Source organism: Taudactylus pleione, unplaced genomic scaffold (genome assembly GCF_031769625.1).
Source record: "Taudactylus pleione unplaced genomic scaffold, aTauple2 ptg000848l, whole genome shotgun sequence".
In the NCBI taxonomy this organism is placed as follows: Eukaryota; Metazoa; Chordata; class Amphibia; order Anura; family Myobatrachidae; genus Taudactylus; species Taudactylus pleione.
Window position 1 is genome coordinate 1,082,854 of NW_028285250.1, and position 15,499 is coordinate 1,098,352.

The following is a 15,499-nucleotide window of genomic DNA, read 5'->3' on the forward strand; positions in this document are numbered from 1 at the left end:
ATACACTTCCTGGACATGACGTGCACAAGTGGGCGTCTTAAAACAGGCTGGTGGGTGTCTGCATACACTATGTGATCGCTCTCTAAGAAATACTAGGTGTGCTAATGCATTGCTGTGAGATAGCACTGCCTACGCAATTTGCATACACCTCGTGCGAGCGAGCGCATCTAGCAAGCGGCTCTGAATCAGGCCCACAGTTCAATAGCAGACTATGGGGGCCATACAGTCAGAAAGGATTGCTGTGAGGTGACGGTGTTCTGGTCATTTCTCTGGCATCCTCACTGCCACCAACATCGAACATATTCCATGTTGAGATTACAGCCGCACGTTGCATCCTCACATTACTAACAAATTGTCACTTATTTTTGGAGATTTGGCTTCCATCAATAGTTCCACAGAGACTCCAAAGAAAAGTTGGAATTTTATATAAAGAAGATTCACTAAAGGTTTTGGGGCTTTCCTGGAGTGCTTTCCTTTTGAAATGAATATCCAGCTTATTTCATAAAGAGACCAGATAAAATAAAATGTTGTAGCTGTAGGTTCATCCTTATTCAAAAAGATGGCAATACGACAGTCATCATTTCGCAAAGATTTAGAAGGAAGGGTCCATAACAGCAAATCAGCCTACAGTCCAATTACCCTGATAGGGCATTTGAAGCCTTATAAAAGGTGATGTTACCAGGGAAGCACCCAAGCATCCATGCACATCACTAGGAGTGACCACAGCCAGTAGAGATACAGATATGCAAGAGAACAGAAAGCATAGAGCAACCAGATTTACGTATGTAGGTGCCAAACTGGGCAGAATCCTGGCATCTAAGTCACTGAAGCTTTGAATATGTATACAGATATGTTTTTAACATGGTCTAATTAATGTATTTAACAACTCTTTTATTTTCTTTAAAAAGTTATGACATTGTCAGTGTATTGCGATTGGCACATTAAATGATACTTTATTAAAAAAAAAAAACCAATGATCAAGTCTTTCAAAAACCAAGAAACTTCTTAGCGGTTCCAAACTTCTGGCTACTTTCACTGTTCTATCACAGGTCTTGTACTCACCCGCCTTCTATGATGAAGTAACGAAGTTTGTCATTGCTGTCTCTTGACGGGGTTGCATAGCATTTATTTAAGGTTAGAATTAGGTGAGTAGAGTCGGCTCCCACCACAAAAACACCAACAAAGAGCACGTCCCGAGTGGTGAGCACTACTTCTCCTTGGCGGTACGGATGCTTATATGATGCGTTTTTATAGAGAGCCATCTTAGTGGTGAAACTTCCCTCTTGAGTGGGGACGGTCAGGTTGATAACACTGCAATTGATAAGTAAAACAGTTTTATGTTCCATGCCAGTTGAAATACCCGTAATATAATTTCAAAGTTGAAATACCATTTGTTGCAGACTGTACAAATGAAGTAATTAATGTTGTTTTGTTTCATTATAAGACCTGTCCTCATTTTAAATATATTTTTAGGTACATTATAGTTGCCTAAAATGGCATTTTCTAATATAAAGCTGCCTACCTGACTTTTCTCCTTGATGCCAATGTTGTCTGGTGGAAGCAGACATTGTTTTTAATGGCAACTAGGTGAGACTTTGTAGTTTTAGTAGAGATGAGCAGTTCGGTTTTGCTGAAAACCGAACACACCCAAACTCTGGGCTTCCTAGTCGAACCGAGTCCTGGCTCAGATCACTTTTGGGGTTCGGAGTAGAACCGGGTCCCGGCTCAGGTCTACCCATAAGTTCCGATCTTGGATCTGAAAACCGAATCTCTGGTTTTTGATTGCATGTAAACAAGTCCAAATTACATGATTTTAGCTGTTTTTATACACTTTAAAGAAATCTTAAACCACAACCAGAACCAAAACGGAACCAAAATATTTGAGGGTGGTTTTGCCAAAACCATCACATTTGAGGGGGTCCGCGCACATTTTTAGTTAGAGCTACCAGAAAGTAGCTGTACCTAGAAAAAAGTCAGGCAAATAAAACAATATGAGAAAATGACAGCTAATTGATTAGTGATGTGCCTACAAAAGACATATAGTAGATGGGTACATTACTGTAGCCAGCCCAATCAGGAGTGACATTCACTGCACACCAGGGGCGGATTGGGCCACCAGGAAAATTCCTGCTGGGCCGGTCCCATCCCCTCCTCTGCCCGGGCCGACTGACACAGACAATTTGCCTGTGCCGGAAGCGGGCAGCCGCACTTCAAAGTTATAATCACTCTGGTGCGGGGGCAGGGCTACGAGGGTGGAAGCCTTGGAATGTTACTGCTGCTGGGGCTTCGGGTAGTAGCAGCAGCATCACAGCAAGAGCAGCCGGGAGGAGCAGGAACACGACAGCAGGTGAGTAGCTTAGCCGGGTGGAGGGGCACCATGTTCCGTCACACTGCTGAACTAAGATACCATTATTATGTGTAACAGAAGCTAAGGATTTGTCAGAGAGAGGGCGGGGGCAGGGCAGCCGGCAGTATACAACCATGAGCTTCATAGTATAACAATACTATGAAGCATATGATTATGTACTGACAGCTGCCCTCTCTGACAAGCCCCTGGCTTCGGTTATTACACACAATGCAATCACACACTCTCCCCCTGTGCACAGAGCCAGTACAGAAGACTGCATGGGAGGGGGCGTGGTCACAAGTATTGGAGGCGGGGCAGGCTCTCAGTGGGAGCTGAACTGCTGTATTATATGAAGATCCAGACCCAGCAGAAGATGGCCACCACCAGGTAGATAGGCTTGTGTGGGGAGGGGGATGCAGAGTAATGGCACTACCAGGTTGTGTGTGTGTGTGTGTGTGTGTGGGGGGGGATGTGTATGCAGAAGATGGCCACCACCAGAGGAAAGAGTGTGTGTTTGTGTAGGAAATGGGGGTATGGGCACTACCAGGTGTGTATGTGTGTGTGCAGGGGGGGTATGGGCACTACCAGGTGTGTGTGCGTGTGTGTGTGTGCAGGGGGGGTATGGGCACTACCAGGTGTGTGTGTATGTGTAGGGGGGGGTATGAGCACTACCAGGTGTGTGTGTGTGTAGGGGGGGGTATGGGCACTACCAGGTGTGTGTGTGTGTGTGTGTGTGTGTGTGTGTGTGCGTGCGTGTGTGCAGGGGGGGTATGGGCACTACCAGGTGTGTGTGTGGGGATCCAGAAGATGGCCACCACCAGGGGAGAGAGAGAGTGTGTGTGTAGGGGGGGGGAGGTATGGCCACTACCCTGAATGTTTGGGTTGGGGGGGTGTATGCAGAAGATGACCACCCCCAGGGGAGAGAGATGAAGAGTGTGTGTGTAGGGGGGGGGGAGAATATGGGCATTACATGGTGTGTGTGTGTAGGGGGGTATGGACACTACCAGGTGTGTGTGTATGTGTGAAGAGGGAGGGTGAATGCAGAAGATGTCCACCACCAGAAGACATAGAGGGGAATTCAATTAGCAGCGAATACATTCGCCCACAGAACCTGCGAGGCACTTTACGGCAGCAGGATTTTGCTCAAAACTGTTCGCTACCCCATAGGGTAGCGAGCGGGCACTTTTGAGCAAATCGGGCATTCGGCTGACTCAGCGAAGTGTGTGTGTAAGGGGGGTTATGCAGAATATGGGCACAACCGTGAGGGGGTGTATGCAGAAGATGGCCACCACCAGGAGAGGGAGAGAGTGTGTGTGTAGGGGGAGATATGCAAAATGTGGGCACTACCAAGTTAGGGGTGGTGAATACAGAAGATGGCCACCATCTTGTAGGGGGGTTATGCATCTGTAGACATTAAAAGTGGTCGTCTCAGTCTTGCACATTCAGATGCACGGATGTACACCAGGGAAAGGCTCTGTAGCAGCATTAGCATTATGCTGCCTGCACAGCTGCAGCAAAAGACGCAAAGAAAGCCACTACTGTATCCAACTCAGAGTATCCCGCCACCTCCCTCTTGACAAACCCCGCCCCCTCAGCAGACCCCTCCTCAATTAGGGCTGCTTCCAGAAATTTACCGGGTTGGTTTTCCATCCCAGTCCGCCCCTGCTACACACCCATGTCCCAGTTGCTTTAAGAACACAGGATACAGACAGTCTGACCAATAAATCTGCCCCTGCTAAATAACAAGGGTTGTCCAAAAATGACCGAACCCTAAAGCTGTTATAATGGCAGCACTCATATGTGGCATGCAGCTCCATGCCCTGGAATATATGCAATAACAGAATAGATTAGCTTCAAATTACAAATATATGCCACTTTTCCTATGACCCTTATCCAATGCATTTATACAATGTACAGTATAAGCAAATGCATTTTCCCTTGACAGAAACCTATCCCAAGTGTTTATAGATCCTTACCTAAGCATGGGTCTTATAACAGAATCCAGAGAGATTTTGATGTCTAGCTCATAAGCGCAGGAGAACTCCACATTGATAGTCCGATCTCGTGTAATTATGTTACCTGTGTTGTTGGCGCTCTCTATCCAAACAGTGTTTTTGTACATGATGTGAGTGCCGTTAGACTATAAGGTGAAAAAGAGAAGAATTCAAAGTTAAAATCCGATTTAGTAGCACTGACTAGACCAGCAGATTAACCTGAAATCATACAGTTGTGTGGCCAAGTTTCAGACTTATGCACAAAACAGAGCCATGTTTTCTTTCCTATAAGTTATGCAGCTTTTTCCCTCTGGTTTTCTCCCACTGCAGAGTGCTCTGAGTGACAAGACGGCATATGTTTTTAGGGATGGACATCGGAAGCCCGCCTTCAAATGATCGCTGGGCTTCTTCCATCGCAGCTTGCCATGGTAACTAACTATCGCATCAAAAGAATTAGATGAAGAAAACATTACGATGGTATGCACATGTGGTGTTTGTGCATGATCAATAACGACCTGCGGCCATTCTCGATATTAAACAACTGAATTCAGCTGTATTTATAACATCCAATGGCCATCACTACCACACCATTAGATGGCGGCTTTCAATGGTAAAAACACAGCCATCATAACAAAAACATTGATGGTGTTAAACCATCGAAATTCAATGTCCATCACTACATATATTACGAAAGGGTTAATGCTTGATTAATAGATAAGGTAATTCTGCATACATAATAATATAGTAACAATTGTGTGTCTGCCTAGGCACCAAAATAGCAGAAATTGCAATGATCTGGAAGCATTGCCATACTATGTATATTGGCATGGGATGTTTTCAGCACAAAACCAGGATATAGCCGGTGCTTTGATTTGACATTTTTGCCTTTGTACCCCAGGAACAGGGGAATGTAGCAAACAAGACACGAATAGCCCATAAAAGTGCCTGAGTAGATGGACAACCTTATTGCAAGGTGTGATGTCAATCCACATGTACACAGAGAGCAAACACAGGGACACTGGTGCAAAATGAGGCTCGCTAGTCAGTGATCGCTTGCAGTGACCCCCTGTGCTACATAACTTACTATAGATCCATATTCACCATTGAGTTTTCTGTAATGCACTGAAATACAGGCAGTTATGGAACATTTGCACATATTTACTATGCACTTTCATGCTGTATATATACTTGCTATTGGATTTTTTTTTTTTTAAATCAAGATTCATGCATTTACAAAAACAGTTCAACTGGGATATAACATTAGCTGACATTATGGTTTCTAGAGTGACAAAAGTGTAATGAAGCATTTATATAATATAGCAGTCACTACTGGGTATTTCTATACCTGTACGATATTTCCACAGTTTCCTTTTGTATTGTTGATTTGAAAAGATATGAAATCTTCTCCCTCAATGCCGGGGCAGTGTCTGTCATTAATCCGGACTCCTTCTCTCTCAAATCCAAGCTGGAAGAGTTTGCATTTTGATATTGACACTTCCATTTGGGCAGCTTTGCAGGTCACCTCTGCATCAATGATGTCGTGGGTGTCTGCACAAACACAAAATAAAACATATAGTTTAATAAGAAACATAATAAGAGCTTAAAGGGTTTAAGCCAAGGACGCTCAGGGTAGCTCTACAGGCTTCAGGGTGCTTACCTGGAGCATCTCTTGGATGCTCCGGTTGGCTCTGCAGTAGCGCTAATGGCTGCAGGGTGCTGTACCAGGCACTCTGCAAGTAACATGCAGGTGCTGTGGGGCAGTGATAGTGCCGTCCCAGGGCCCTGCACTGTGCGATGGCATAGACCGCACACTCCTAGTTATGTCCCTGCTTACAATCTAGGAGGCGTATGGAATTAACGTCGCTATTGCTGGAGAAAGTATGAGGTACTATAAAGCAGAAGCACATCAGTCACCAATAATAAAGAAGCCACTGGTAATTCTGTGCAGGTTCAGATGGTGAGGTAAGGTTGGAATCAGGTAGAGACATGAAAGATGAACTAGCCTTTGTAGGACTCTTAAGACAATCTGCTGCCAGTAACTAATAACTGTCCTTCACTATTTACATGCCTACAACTGTGAAGTTGTGTTTTTCTTTTGTATTGTGAATCAAACAACATTTAGGACAACATAACAGAAAACTTCAGCGTGCATTCACCCCCTAAAGTCTGTACTTTGTCAAGCCACCTTTTGCAGCAATTACAGCTGTAAGTCGTTTTGGATAAGTCTCTATGAGCTTGCCACATCTTGCCACTGGGATTTTTGCCCATTCCTCAAGGCAAAACTGCTCCAGCTCCTTCATGTTGAATGGTTTCCGCTAGTGAACAGCAATCTTCAAGTCTGACCACAGATTCTCAATTGGATTGAGATCTGGGCTTTGACTAGGCCATTCCAACACATTTATATGTTTCCCCTTAAACCACTCGAGTGTTGCTTTAGCAGTATGCTTCGAGTCATTGTCCTGCTGGAAGGTGAACCTCCGTCCCTGTCTCAAATCACAGGCAGACTGAAACAGGTTTTGCTCAAGAATATCCCTGTATTTAGCACCATCCATCTTTCCCTCGACTTGAATCAGTTTCCCAGTCCCTGCTGCTGAAAAACATCCCCACAGCATGATGCTGCCACCACCATGTTTCACTGTGGGGATGGTGTTCTTGGAGTGATGCGATGTCTTGGGTTTGCGCCAGACATACTGTTTTCCTTGGTGGCCGAAAAGTTAAATTTTAGTCTCATCTGACCAGAGCACCTTCCTCCATACATTTGGGGAGTCCCCACATGCCTTTTGGAATACTCAAATCATGTCTTTTTATTTTTATCACTAAGTAATACCTTTTTTCTGGCCACTCTTCCATAAAGCCCAGCTCTATGGAGTGTACAGCTTATAGTGGTCACATGCACAGATACACCAGTCTCTGCTGTGGAACTCTGCAGCTCCTTCAGGGTTACCTTTGGTCTCTGTGCTGCCTCTCTGATTAATGCCCTCCTTGCCCGGTCTGTGAGTTTTGGTGGGCGGCCCTCTCTTGGCAAGTTTGTTGTGGCACCATGTTCTTTCCATTTGATGATGATGGATTTGATGGTGCTCCGAGGGATCATCAAAGATTTGCATATTTTTTTATAACTCAAACCAGAATTGCACTTCTCAACAACTTTGTCCCTGACTTGTTTGGAGAGCTCCTTGGTCTTCATGGTGTGATGCCTCTTGCTTAGTGGTGTTGCAGCCTCTGGGGCCTTTCAGAAAAGGTGTGATTATATACTGACAGATCATGTGACACTTAGATTTCACACAGGTGGACTTCATTTCACTAATTATGTGACTTCTGAAGGTATTTGGTTGCACCAGAACTTTTGAGGGGCTTCATAGCAAAGGGGGTGATTACATATGCACATGCCAATTTTCACAATTTTATTTATAAAGATTCTTTTTTATATATATTTTTCTCATTTCACTTCACCAAATTAGACTATTTTGTGCAGATCCATCACATAAAATTCAGATTAAAAAAAAAAAAAAAAAATTACAGGTTGTAATGTAACAAAAAAGGTAAAAAGCCAAGGGTGGGTGAATACATTTGCAAGGCACTGTATATAATAAACTAAACTAGAAGTTCCCAAACTCTGTACTACAGTCCTGGTATTAAGCATATCCATGCTTGAGCAAAGGCGACTTAGGGCCTGATTCATTACCGCTCGCAACTGCGATTACGCACGCAATCGGCTGTTTGTTGCATTCTGTGCATGCATCACAGTGCGTGTGCATGAAGACTTCACTGCGATCAGACTGTGATCACAGTGACTACGCAGACCCATCACAGAGTGATTGACAGGAAGTGACCGTTTGGGGTGGTGTCGGGAGGGGTGGCCGGCGAAACACAGGCGTGCCAGTGAGTTTGAACGCCGTTGCAGGGGCGTGCATAAATTAGCCACTGTGATGCCATACGCAGCTTTCACTGCGTGCGATGAGGTTAGCAATTCCTGAGTAAGATCAGACCTTGTGCAAGTGTGTGTGAGGCTGCGATGGTATTTGATGTTACCGATGGTTTTGCAGACTTGCAAAGTATTACAGATGTCTGTAAGGTAAAGTGAGCATCCTTATGTTTGGCTGTGACGGCATAGTGATTGCAATTATTAGCATATTTTCGCACTAAGGGCCTGGTTCAGCATAGCGCTTGCAAGCGGGTCGATGGTGGCCATTGCGTATGCACGGTGTGCGCACCACTCGTGCGCGAGCCCCAGAGTGAGTGAGAAATCACTCGCTTCGGGGCTCGCTACAAGATGGGGTGGCGTGTCGATGTTGATCGACAGATCGCCCTGTATTGTAGGCGGGGAGGGGGGGTAGCTGCACAAACGGAGGCGTTCCCGAAAAGAACGCCTGCCATTTGTGGGCGGCCCTACTGACATCACTAGTGATGTCAGTAGTGGACTTCCTGCTCTATTAGAGCAGGAAGTCCACTCGGGCTTGCGGGAGACGAGACCCTCAGCAGGGTCTCACCGCAAGCCCGATGGTCACAATAATCGCGACCATCGCCAGGTCGCACACACACGCTGTGGGTGGTCACCCACAGCTGTACGAGCGGCCTGGAGGCCAGTCAAAAATAAAATAGGGACGCCCTGATTCAGAGCAAATAGCATGCGCCTCTGAATCAGGGCCTAAGACTGCATGCATAATTGCAGCTGTGATTTCAATAGTGATCTGTAATGAATCAGGCTCTTAGCACCTCGATCAATTTGATTTAACTATTTGGGCTCAAGCATGGATATCCTTAAAACCTGGTCTGTAATGGAGGAGTTTGGAAACCTCTGTACTAGACAATAGAAAGACAAATCTGTGTTGATAGTAATTTGCAGAAATATCCAATCTGTCAAAATGTTGCAGTTACTAAGTTTATTTTAGATTAAAGTGAGGGTCACAGCTGCCTGATACATTGGTAAAGACCACAGACGCAAACCTTCATATTAACATACTAACTGCTTTCTATGTACTGTAAGAAATTGTTTGTGTTTTATACAAATATCATCAGTCCCTCCAATCAATGTAATTCTTCCACTCCGTACCAAATACTCTGTCCCCAAAGTACTCACTTATTTTACATTGCGGTTACATTGCAGTTAATAGGGCTGAATTCGTTAATTGAAGAGAATACTGTTAAAATACACTGGTTATTTAATTCTGCATATTAAACTGCAGTAAGAAAATAATAGGAGCAGAACATTTTATATTTGGTAGAAGTCGCCATGTTGTAGGGTCTGTTGTAAGTTTGTTGCAAAAATCAACTAAACTTTAAAGTTCCTGGTAACAGACAATTGTATCCCATGCAGCAACTTATTATATACAGTTCCCTGTCTTTTGTATGAAGAAATCCCCTGTCCTATTTTGGAATACCCAATTGTTTGGTACACACTGGTCATACCATTCCCATAGACTGGTGGATCCATGCAGCCACAAAGCTCTCCCCCGTTGTCCACTTCACAGCTCCTGTTGGGACAGTCTGCGCCTACACAAGGATCTTCAATCACTCCTGCTATAAAGGAATAATAACAGAGGATAACATTACCCTTCTATACAATGACACGAAGAAACATACACGTATATTTTTGATCTACATTTTAATATCAAATGTTTAAGCATACTGTCATTTTGAGAATATTAAATCATGACTGTCTGATTTAGCAATGCTCTTAAGATTACTGCACCAACTAGTAGACACAGGATGCAGTCAGGAAGCTGACAGTTGAAATGGGGGGGAACACCGGACCCTGGATAGGCGATAGTTGAAAATGCGTTTCTCTTTGGTCAGTCCCCTTTGTCCTGTCATTAGACCTACGCCGGGAGCACGGCGCCGGGCGCGGACAGCCATGGGGGGGAGGGTTAGGTTTTAGGGTTAGGCACCCCCCCGGGAGGGTTAGTTGCAGGCTAGGGGAAGGGGGGGGTTAGAGTTAGGCACCCCCGGGGGGAGGTTAGGGTTAGGCATCCCCCGGGAGACTTAGGTTTAGGCTGCGGGGAAGGGAGGGTTAGTCACTTAGAGGGGGGTTAGGGTTAGGCACTAGGGTGGGAGGTTAGGGTTAGGCACCCCTAAAGGAGGGTTAGGGTCAGGGGGGGGAGTAGGGTTAGTAAATACTTACCTTTGGAGCTGTTGGGATCTTCACTGCTGCCGGTCCAGCAGTATTTCATACCGATCCCGTAGACACTATGGGCTTGACTTAAGAGTCACATGCAGTGCTGATACGCAAAAACCACAAAAAACTTACGTAACAGAGTGTATGCACAAAAGCACAATTGCAATTGAGACGCACAACATTATAAATATCTTGGAAAAGTGCTGGGTATTCCTGGGAGGTGGCTATTAAGAGAATGATCATTATACCCAGATTAAAAAACGCAAGGATTAGACAGGGGGGTGGAGATATGCTGGCCATGCATCTGATGGGAGCCAGGATTACATGGTCCTGACTAGTCAGGTTATCATCACAATGCTCATACACACCATCTACCGTGCTGGCAATGGGTACAACACAAATCAGCAGAGGACTCATACTTACAGCAATTCTCCTTTTCAATCCACTCTGTGCTGAGAATCCCAAATGATCTGCAAGCTTCTCCATAGGCGGCTAAGGAGCCACACAGCTGGAACTTCTTATTGTTGTAGCAACCGTCCAGAAAACAAGACTCATAGAAGGGAACCGGGTCCAGGAGACCATAACAGGGCTGAAAGAAGCCCTTCATGTCCGTCAGCTTGAGGCAGTAACCATCGCTCTGAAGCTTCTGGATTTGGACATTGTCACAGGTTGAGGCATACTGAGAGTACTGCAGCTCATTGCAGCTGAAACATTAAATAGTATTGACACTTTTTAACAATCACTAATTAGAACAATATACACATTAGAATGAACAATCCCTGCCTGCTCATTGTATCCTCTTGTTCTGCTGCGACCACAACAAGTAGTCAGTTGGACAGCTTATTACAGAGCCTTTAGTGGGATGGGTTAGCTTGTTGGGCTTCAGTGGAAATGAGTACACATTTATATACGGGAGCTATATTTTCTGCTCCTGCTGACAGTTCTTAACTGGACTCAACTAGACTCTCACTCAATCAACCTAAACATTATAGCTCATCCCAGATCCCTTGTAGTCTCACCGGCTATATTGCTGGACTTCCTAACAGGCATTCTCATTGATATGGAGAAAAACAAAAATAAGTACATGATGGAGACTGGACAGACCATTCTCGATTATATATATATATATATATATATATATACACAGTATGTATTACAAGTCAAACCTACAAAGCCACCAACCCCGTCCCCTTCTACACATACAATGCCATCTTAGAGTTCTCTTCCCACCCTGTAGCTCCCATTAGACACCTTAGCACAAACCTTTTTTGCATTCCATTGGTTTTCCAGCTTTGTGCCAATACCACACTGCTGACTACAGGTTTCCCTCTCAGGGTAACATAATCATCAGTTAGATCTCCATTGAAGTTGCCACAAAGCCCACAGACTTTGTTCTGTAGTCGCTCACTGATGGTAATTTTAATGACGTTGAATCCATTGTAATGAATCTGAATGTCAGGGCTTGTGTCAATGACCAAGAATCCCTCCATGCTGTATATTTTAGTTGATAATCCAGTTACAAAAGGGACTGATACTTGTGTTCCGTTTACCTATAATAAATATAAACTTTGAATGAGGATTACTGAAAACCAACTTTGAGCAAGCTGGTAATAAAATGTTAGTATATGCATCATAACTGCTTAAAATTGCAATGTCCTTTCCTGACAAATGTGCACTATAACATGAATGCAGCAGCTGTCAGTGTTAGTCCAGCGAGGACTGTGAATATTCATGTATACTCTGGGCACTTTACGTATACCTTACCAAAGGAAAATGCAGGGGGGTTCCTAGTTGCCCGGAATCCCGCCACCACCACCTGACCTGGCCAGTGGCTCCAATCATGACCACAATAGCAGTAGTATATAATCTGATTTTACGAGAGCTGCAGCCACAACATGCAGTATAAGGGATGGGACAGAACTGCTGCACATTGCCAGTGCCAGCAACTTTTCCTACCAAGTCTGCTGTGCAGTGGCGTAACTAGGGTATTTGGAGCCCAGGGCAAATTTGAAAAGGGAGCCCCTCACGATATGTGCGCGCGGCGAAGGCGTGGTCACTTAAAAATGGGGCGTGTCAACATGACACACCCCTTTATTTTCACGCTAAACATTCCTATCCATATGCACCTTATCCCCAGTAGTGCCCCTTATACAGTACCCCCAGTATGCAGTTGTGGTCCCTCTTATGCAGGCCCATAGTAGTGCCCCTTATACAGTATCCCCAGTAGTGGTCCCCCTTATACAGCCCCCAATTAGTTCCCCTAATTCAGTGCCCCCAGTAGTGGTCCCCCCAAATGCAGTGCCCCATGTAGTGTTCCCACTTATGCAGTGCCCCCAGTAGCAGTCCCCACAATGCAGTGCGCCCAGTAGTGGTATCCCCTTATGCAGTGCCCTTTATATAGTGCCCCCAGTAGTAGTCCCCCCCATGCAGTGCCCTTTATATAGTGCCCCCAGCAGTAGTCCCCCCCATGCAGTTTTCCCAGTAGTGGTCCCCCTTATGCAGGCACCCAGTAGTGATCCCCCCCTATCTAGTGCCCCCTGTAGTGGTCCCCCCAGTGCAGTGCCCCTAGCAGTAAGCCCCTTATATAGTGCCTCCAGCAGTAGTCCCCCCCCATGCAGTGCCCCCAGTAGTGGTCCCCCTGATGCAGGCCCCCAGTAGTAATCCCCCCTATCCAGTGCCCCCTGTAGTGGTCCTTCCTATTATTGCCCTCAGTAGTGGACCCCCCCAGTGCAGTGCCCCTAGTAGTAGGCCCCTTTTATAATGCCCCCAGTAGTAGTTCCCCCCCCAAGTAGTAGTCCCCAGTAGAGGTTCCCCCTCCCGATTAAGTGCCCCCAGTAGTAGCCCCCCCAGTAGAGGTCCTCCCAGTAATGATGCCCCCAGTAGTAGCCCCCACCCCCAGTAGAGGTCCCCCCAGTAGTAGCCACCCCCCCCGTTGTGCTCTCAGTAGTGCAGACAGGTTTAAAAAATATATATATACAAATATACTTACCTGAATCCACACTGCTGCTTCGGACCGCGACACCGCTCCCGCCGCCCGCCAGTCCTCCCGGGCTGGCGCGCTCAGCATTATGGGAGAGATGTCATGATGTCTGTCCCATTACCCACTGCAGGAGCCAGACGGAAGCCCGGCTCTTGCAGTGGGTGCTGCAGCAATCAATGAGAGTCTATCTGACTCTCATTGGCTGCTGGTTAACACACGCATCACCGCCAGCGCTGTCGGCGATGCGTGTCTTGTGCACAGCCTGAGCCCGCCTCCTGGCGCTATTGGGCAAGTGCTCAGGGTGACTGAACGGGCTCAGCTGTGCAGCACAGGACCGGCGCTGGAAGCCTAGCACCGGTCCTGTGTAAATGTGTAGCGCTGACCGCACTCACTTGTTCATCGTTCACCTTAAAAAGATGAACGATTTTATAAACGATTTAACGATAACGATGTCGTTATAGTTAAATCATTCAGAAAATCGTTATGTGTGTACGCACCTTGAAAAATATTTGTTCAAGCAATTTGAGTGGGATTTGATTTGTTGAATGGGACGGTTGTAAGATCCCTCCTGTCTATCTATGAATAGATGTATCTGGATACCTGTCTAAAGGTTTTACCTTATTTGTCATAATCCTTTGCTTAATTATAAGCAAATTTTGGACGAAAAATATACGTGAATTTTATTTTCTCTCTCCTTATTGGAGTGTAACTAACAATATAATAGTTTGCAGTATTGAAAACATAACAAACAACTTGGATATGTATTTCTCACCTTTTGTTAAACATGTTGTACCGTAAGTCTTTTAAATAATGTTTTAACACAAATTCCCTGAACACTGACAACCACAGAATGAATTCTTGGCAGAGACAGCTGTATACAATAATGAGGATAAAGGAGATAGACTGCCTGACAGGGATTGATAGCATAGCTAAGCAGAGAACACATGTGCACAGTATATCTTTGATAAAGTCACGATTGTGACGGACTGTGTGTGTAGCTATATCAGCAAGGATTTGTACATAGGACTGACTATCCCACTGTGTTAGCTGGTAACATTCATCATAGTCACTGCTAACTCTGGAAATCTAACAGACTATAATTGAAACAACACTGCAAGAGAAGGAAGTTTTTCTCTGTGAGATCTTTGGGTTTAAGACATATACTGTATGTGTTGAAAGAGGAATGTGCTACTGTGCAGACTCCAGTCTTCCTGTTCTCCAGGGAGGCTTCATGTCTTGTTCCAAGATGGCCACCGAGATCACTACTGAACATGTGCAAGGGGCATCTTGTTTTTGCTGTGTAAGAGTGACTTGGAGGGAGACCGTAGTCTCCTATTTAGTTCCTAGAGAGATCTTGGTTAGCACCTGCTATAAAGCTGTTCCAGCATTCCTGCACCACTACCTGAAAGCAGCATACACTCACTGGCTGGTGAGCTGCAAAAAGCCCCGCTTCAATAAAAACCCAGCTTTATTACAAGTGTACATGTAACAGTGAGTACAGCTGTACCCGGTATCAAATATATATACTGTATATGGTTAAGATCCACGAATCTTAAACAGTGGGAAGTAACTCCACCCACTGTTTTTCCATCCACATCTGCAAATATCATCCCTAGTATCGACACGTGCACCAGCCACAGAGACCCGTCCAACCCGGACTTATCAGAGTTTTTAATCCCTTTTTTTATTATTAAAAATATTTGAAAATACTAAACTATGATATCTCCTGGTGTTGTTGGTGCTGGGGTTTATTGCAGACCTGCTGCTACTTTCTAGTCTTTGGAATAAGCTTGTCTTTATTCATTTTGAAGTACGCATAATACATAAAAATATAATACCGGATTTCTGTTTCATTTAAATGTATGAACTTTGGGCCTGATTCAGACCCACTCGCGAGCGGCTGTCCGCTCGCAAGTGGGTCGATGTTATGGACTGAGCATGCGCACGACGGAGGGAGCTCCGTCGTGCGCATGCGCCAGACGCGACGAGCGAAGGAAACTCCTTCGCTCGTTGTGTCCGATCAAAGGGGGCGTGCTGTCAATGTTGATTGACAGCACGCCCCCTTT

At 45.3% G+C, this 15,499-nt stretch overlaps 1 protein-coding gene across 1 annotated transcript in view; it reads right to left on the reverse strand.

Moving 5' to 3' along the window:
• The window catches only part of TECTA (tectorin alpha), a 141,496-nt gene that overhangs the window by 27,835 nt on the left and 98,162 nt on the right, over positions 1 to 15,499 (reverse strand). The window contains exons 15-20 of the mRNA XM_088458722.1: positions 11,717 to 12,003; positions 10,877 to 11,157; positions 9,748 to 9,858; positions 5,687 to 5,889; positions 4,324 to 4,487; positions 1,063 to 1,311 (exon numbers count right to left, since the gene is read on the reverse strand). Coding sequence (XP_088314848.1) covers positions 1,063 to 1,311; positions 4,324 to 4,487; positions 5,687 to 5,889; positions 9,748 to 9,858; positions 10,877 to 11,157; positions 11,717 to 12,003 — 1,295 coding nt within the window. The remainder of the gene's footprint in view (positions 1 to 1,062; positions 1,312 to 4,323; positions 4,488 to 5,686; positions 5,890 to 9,747; positions 9,859 to 10,876; positions 11,158 to 11,716; positions 12,004 to 15,499) is intronic.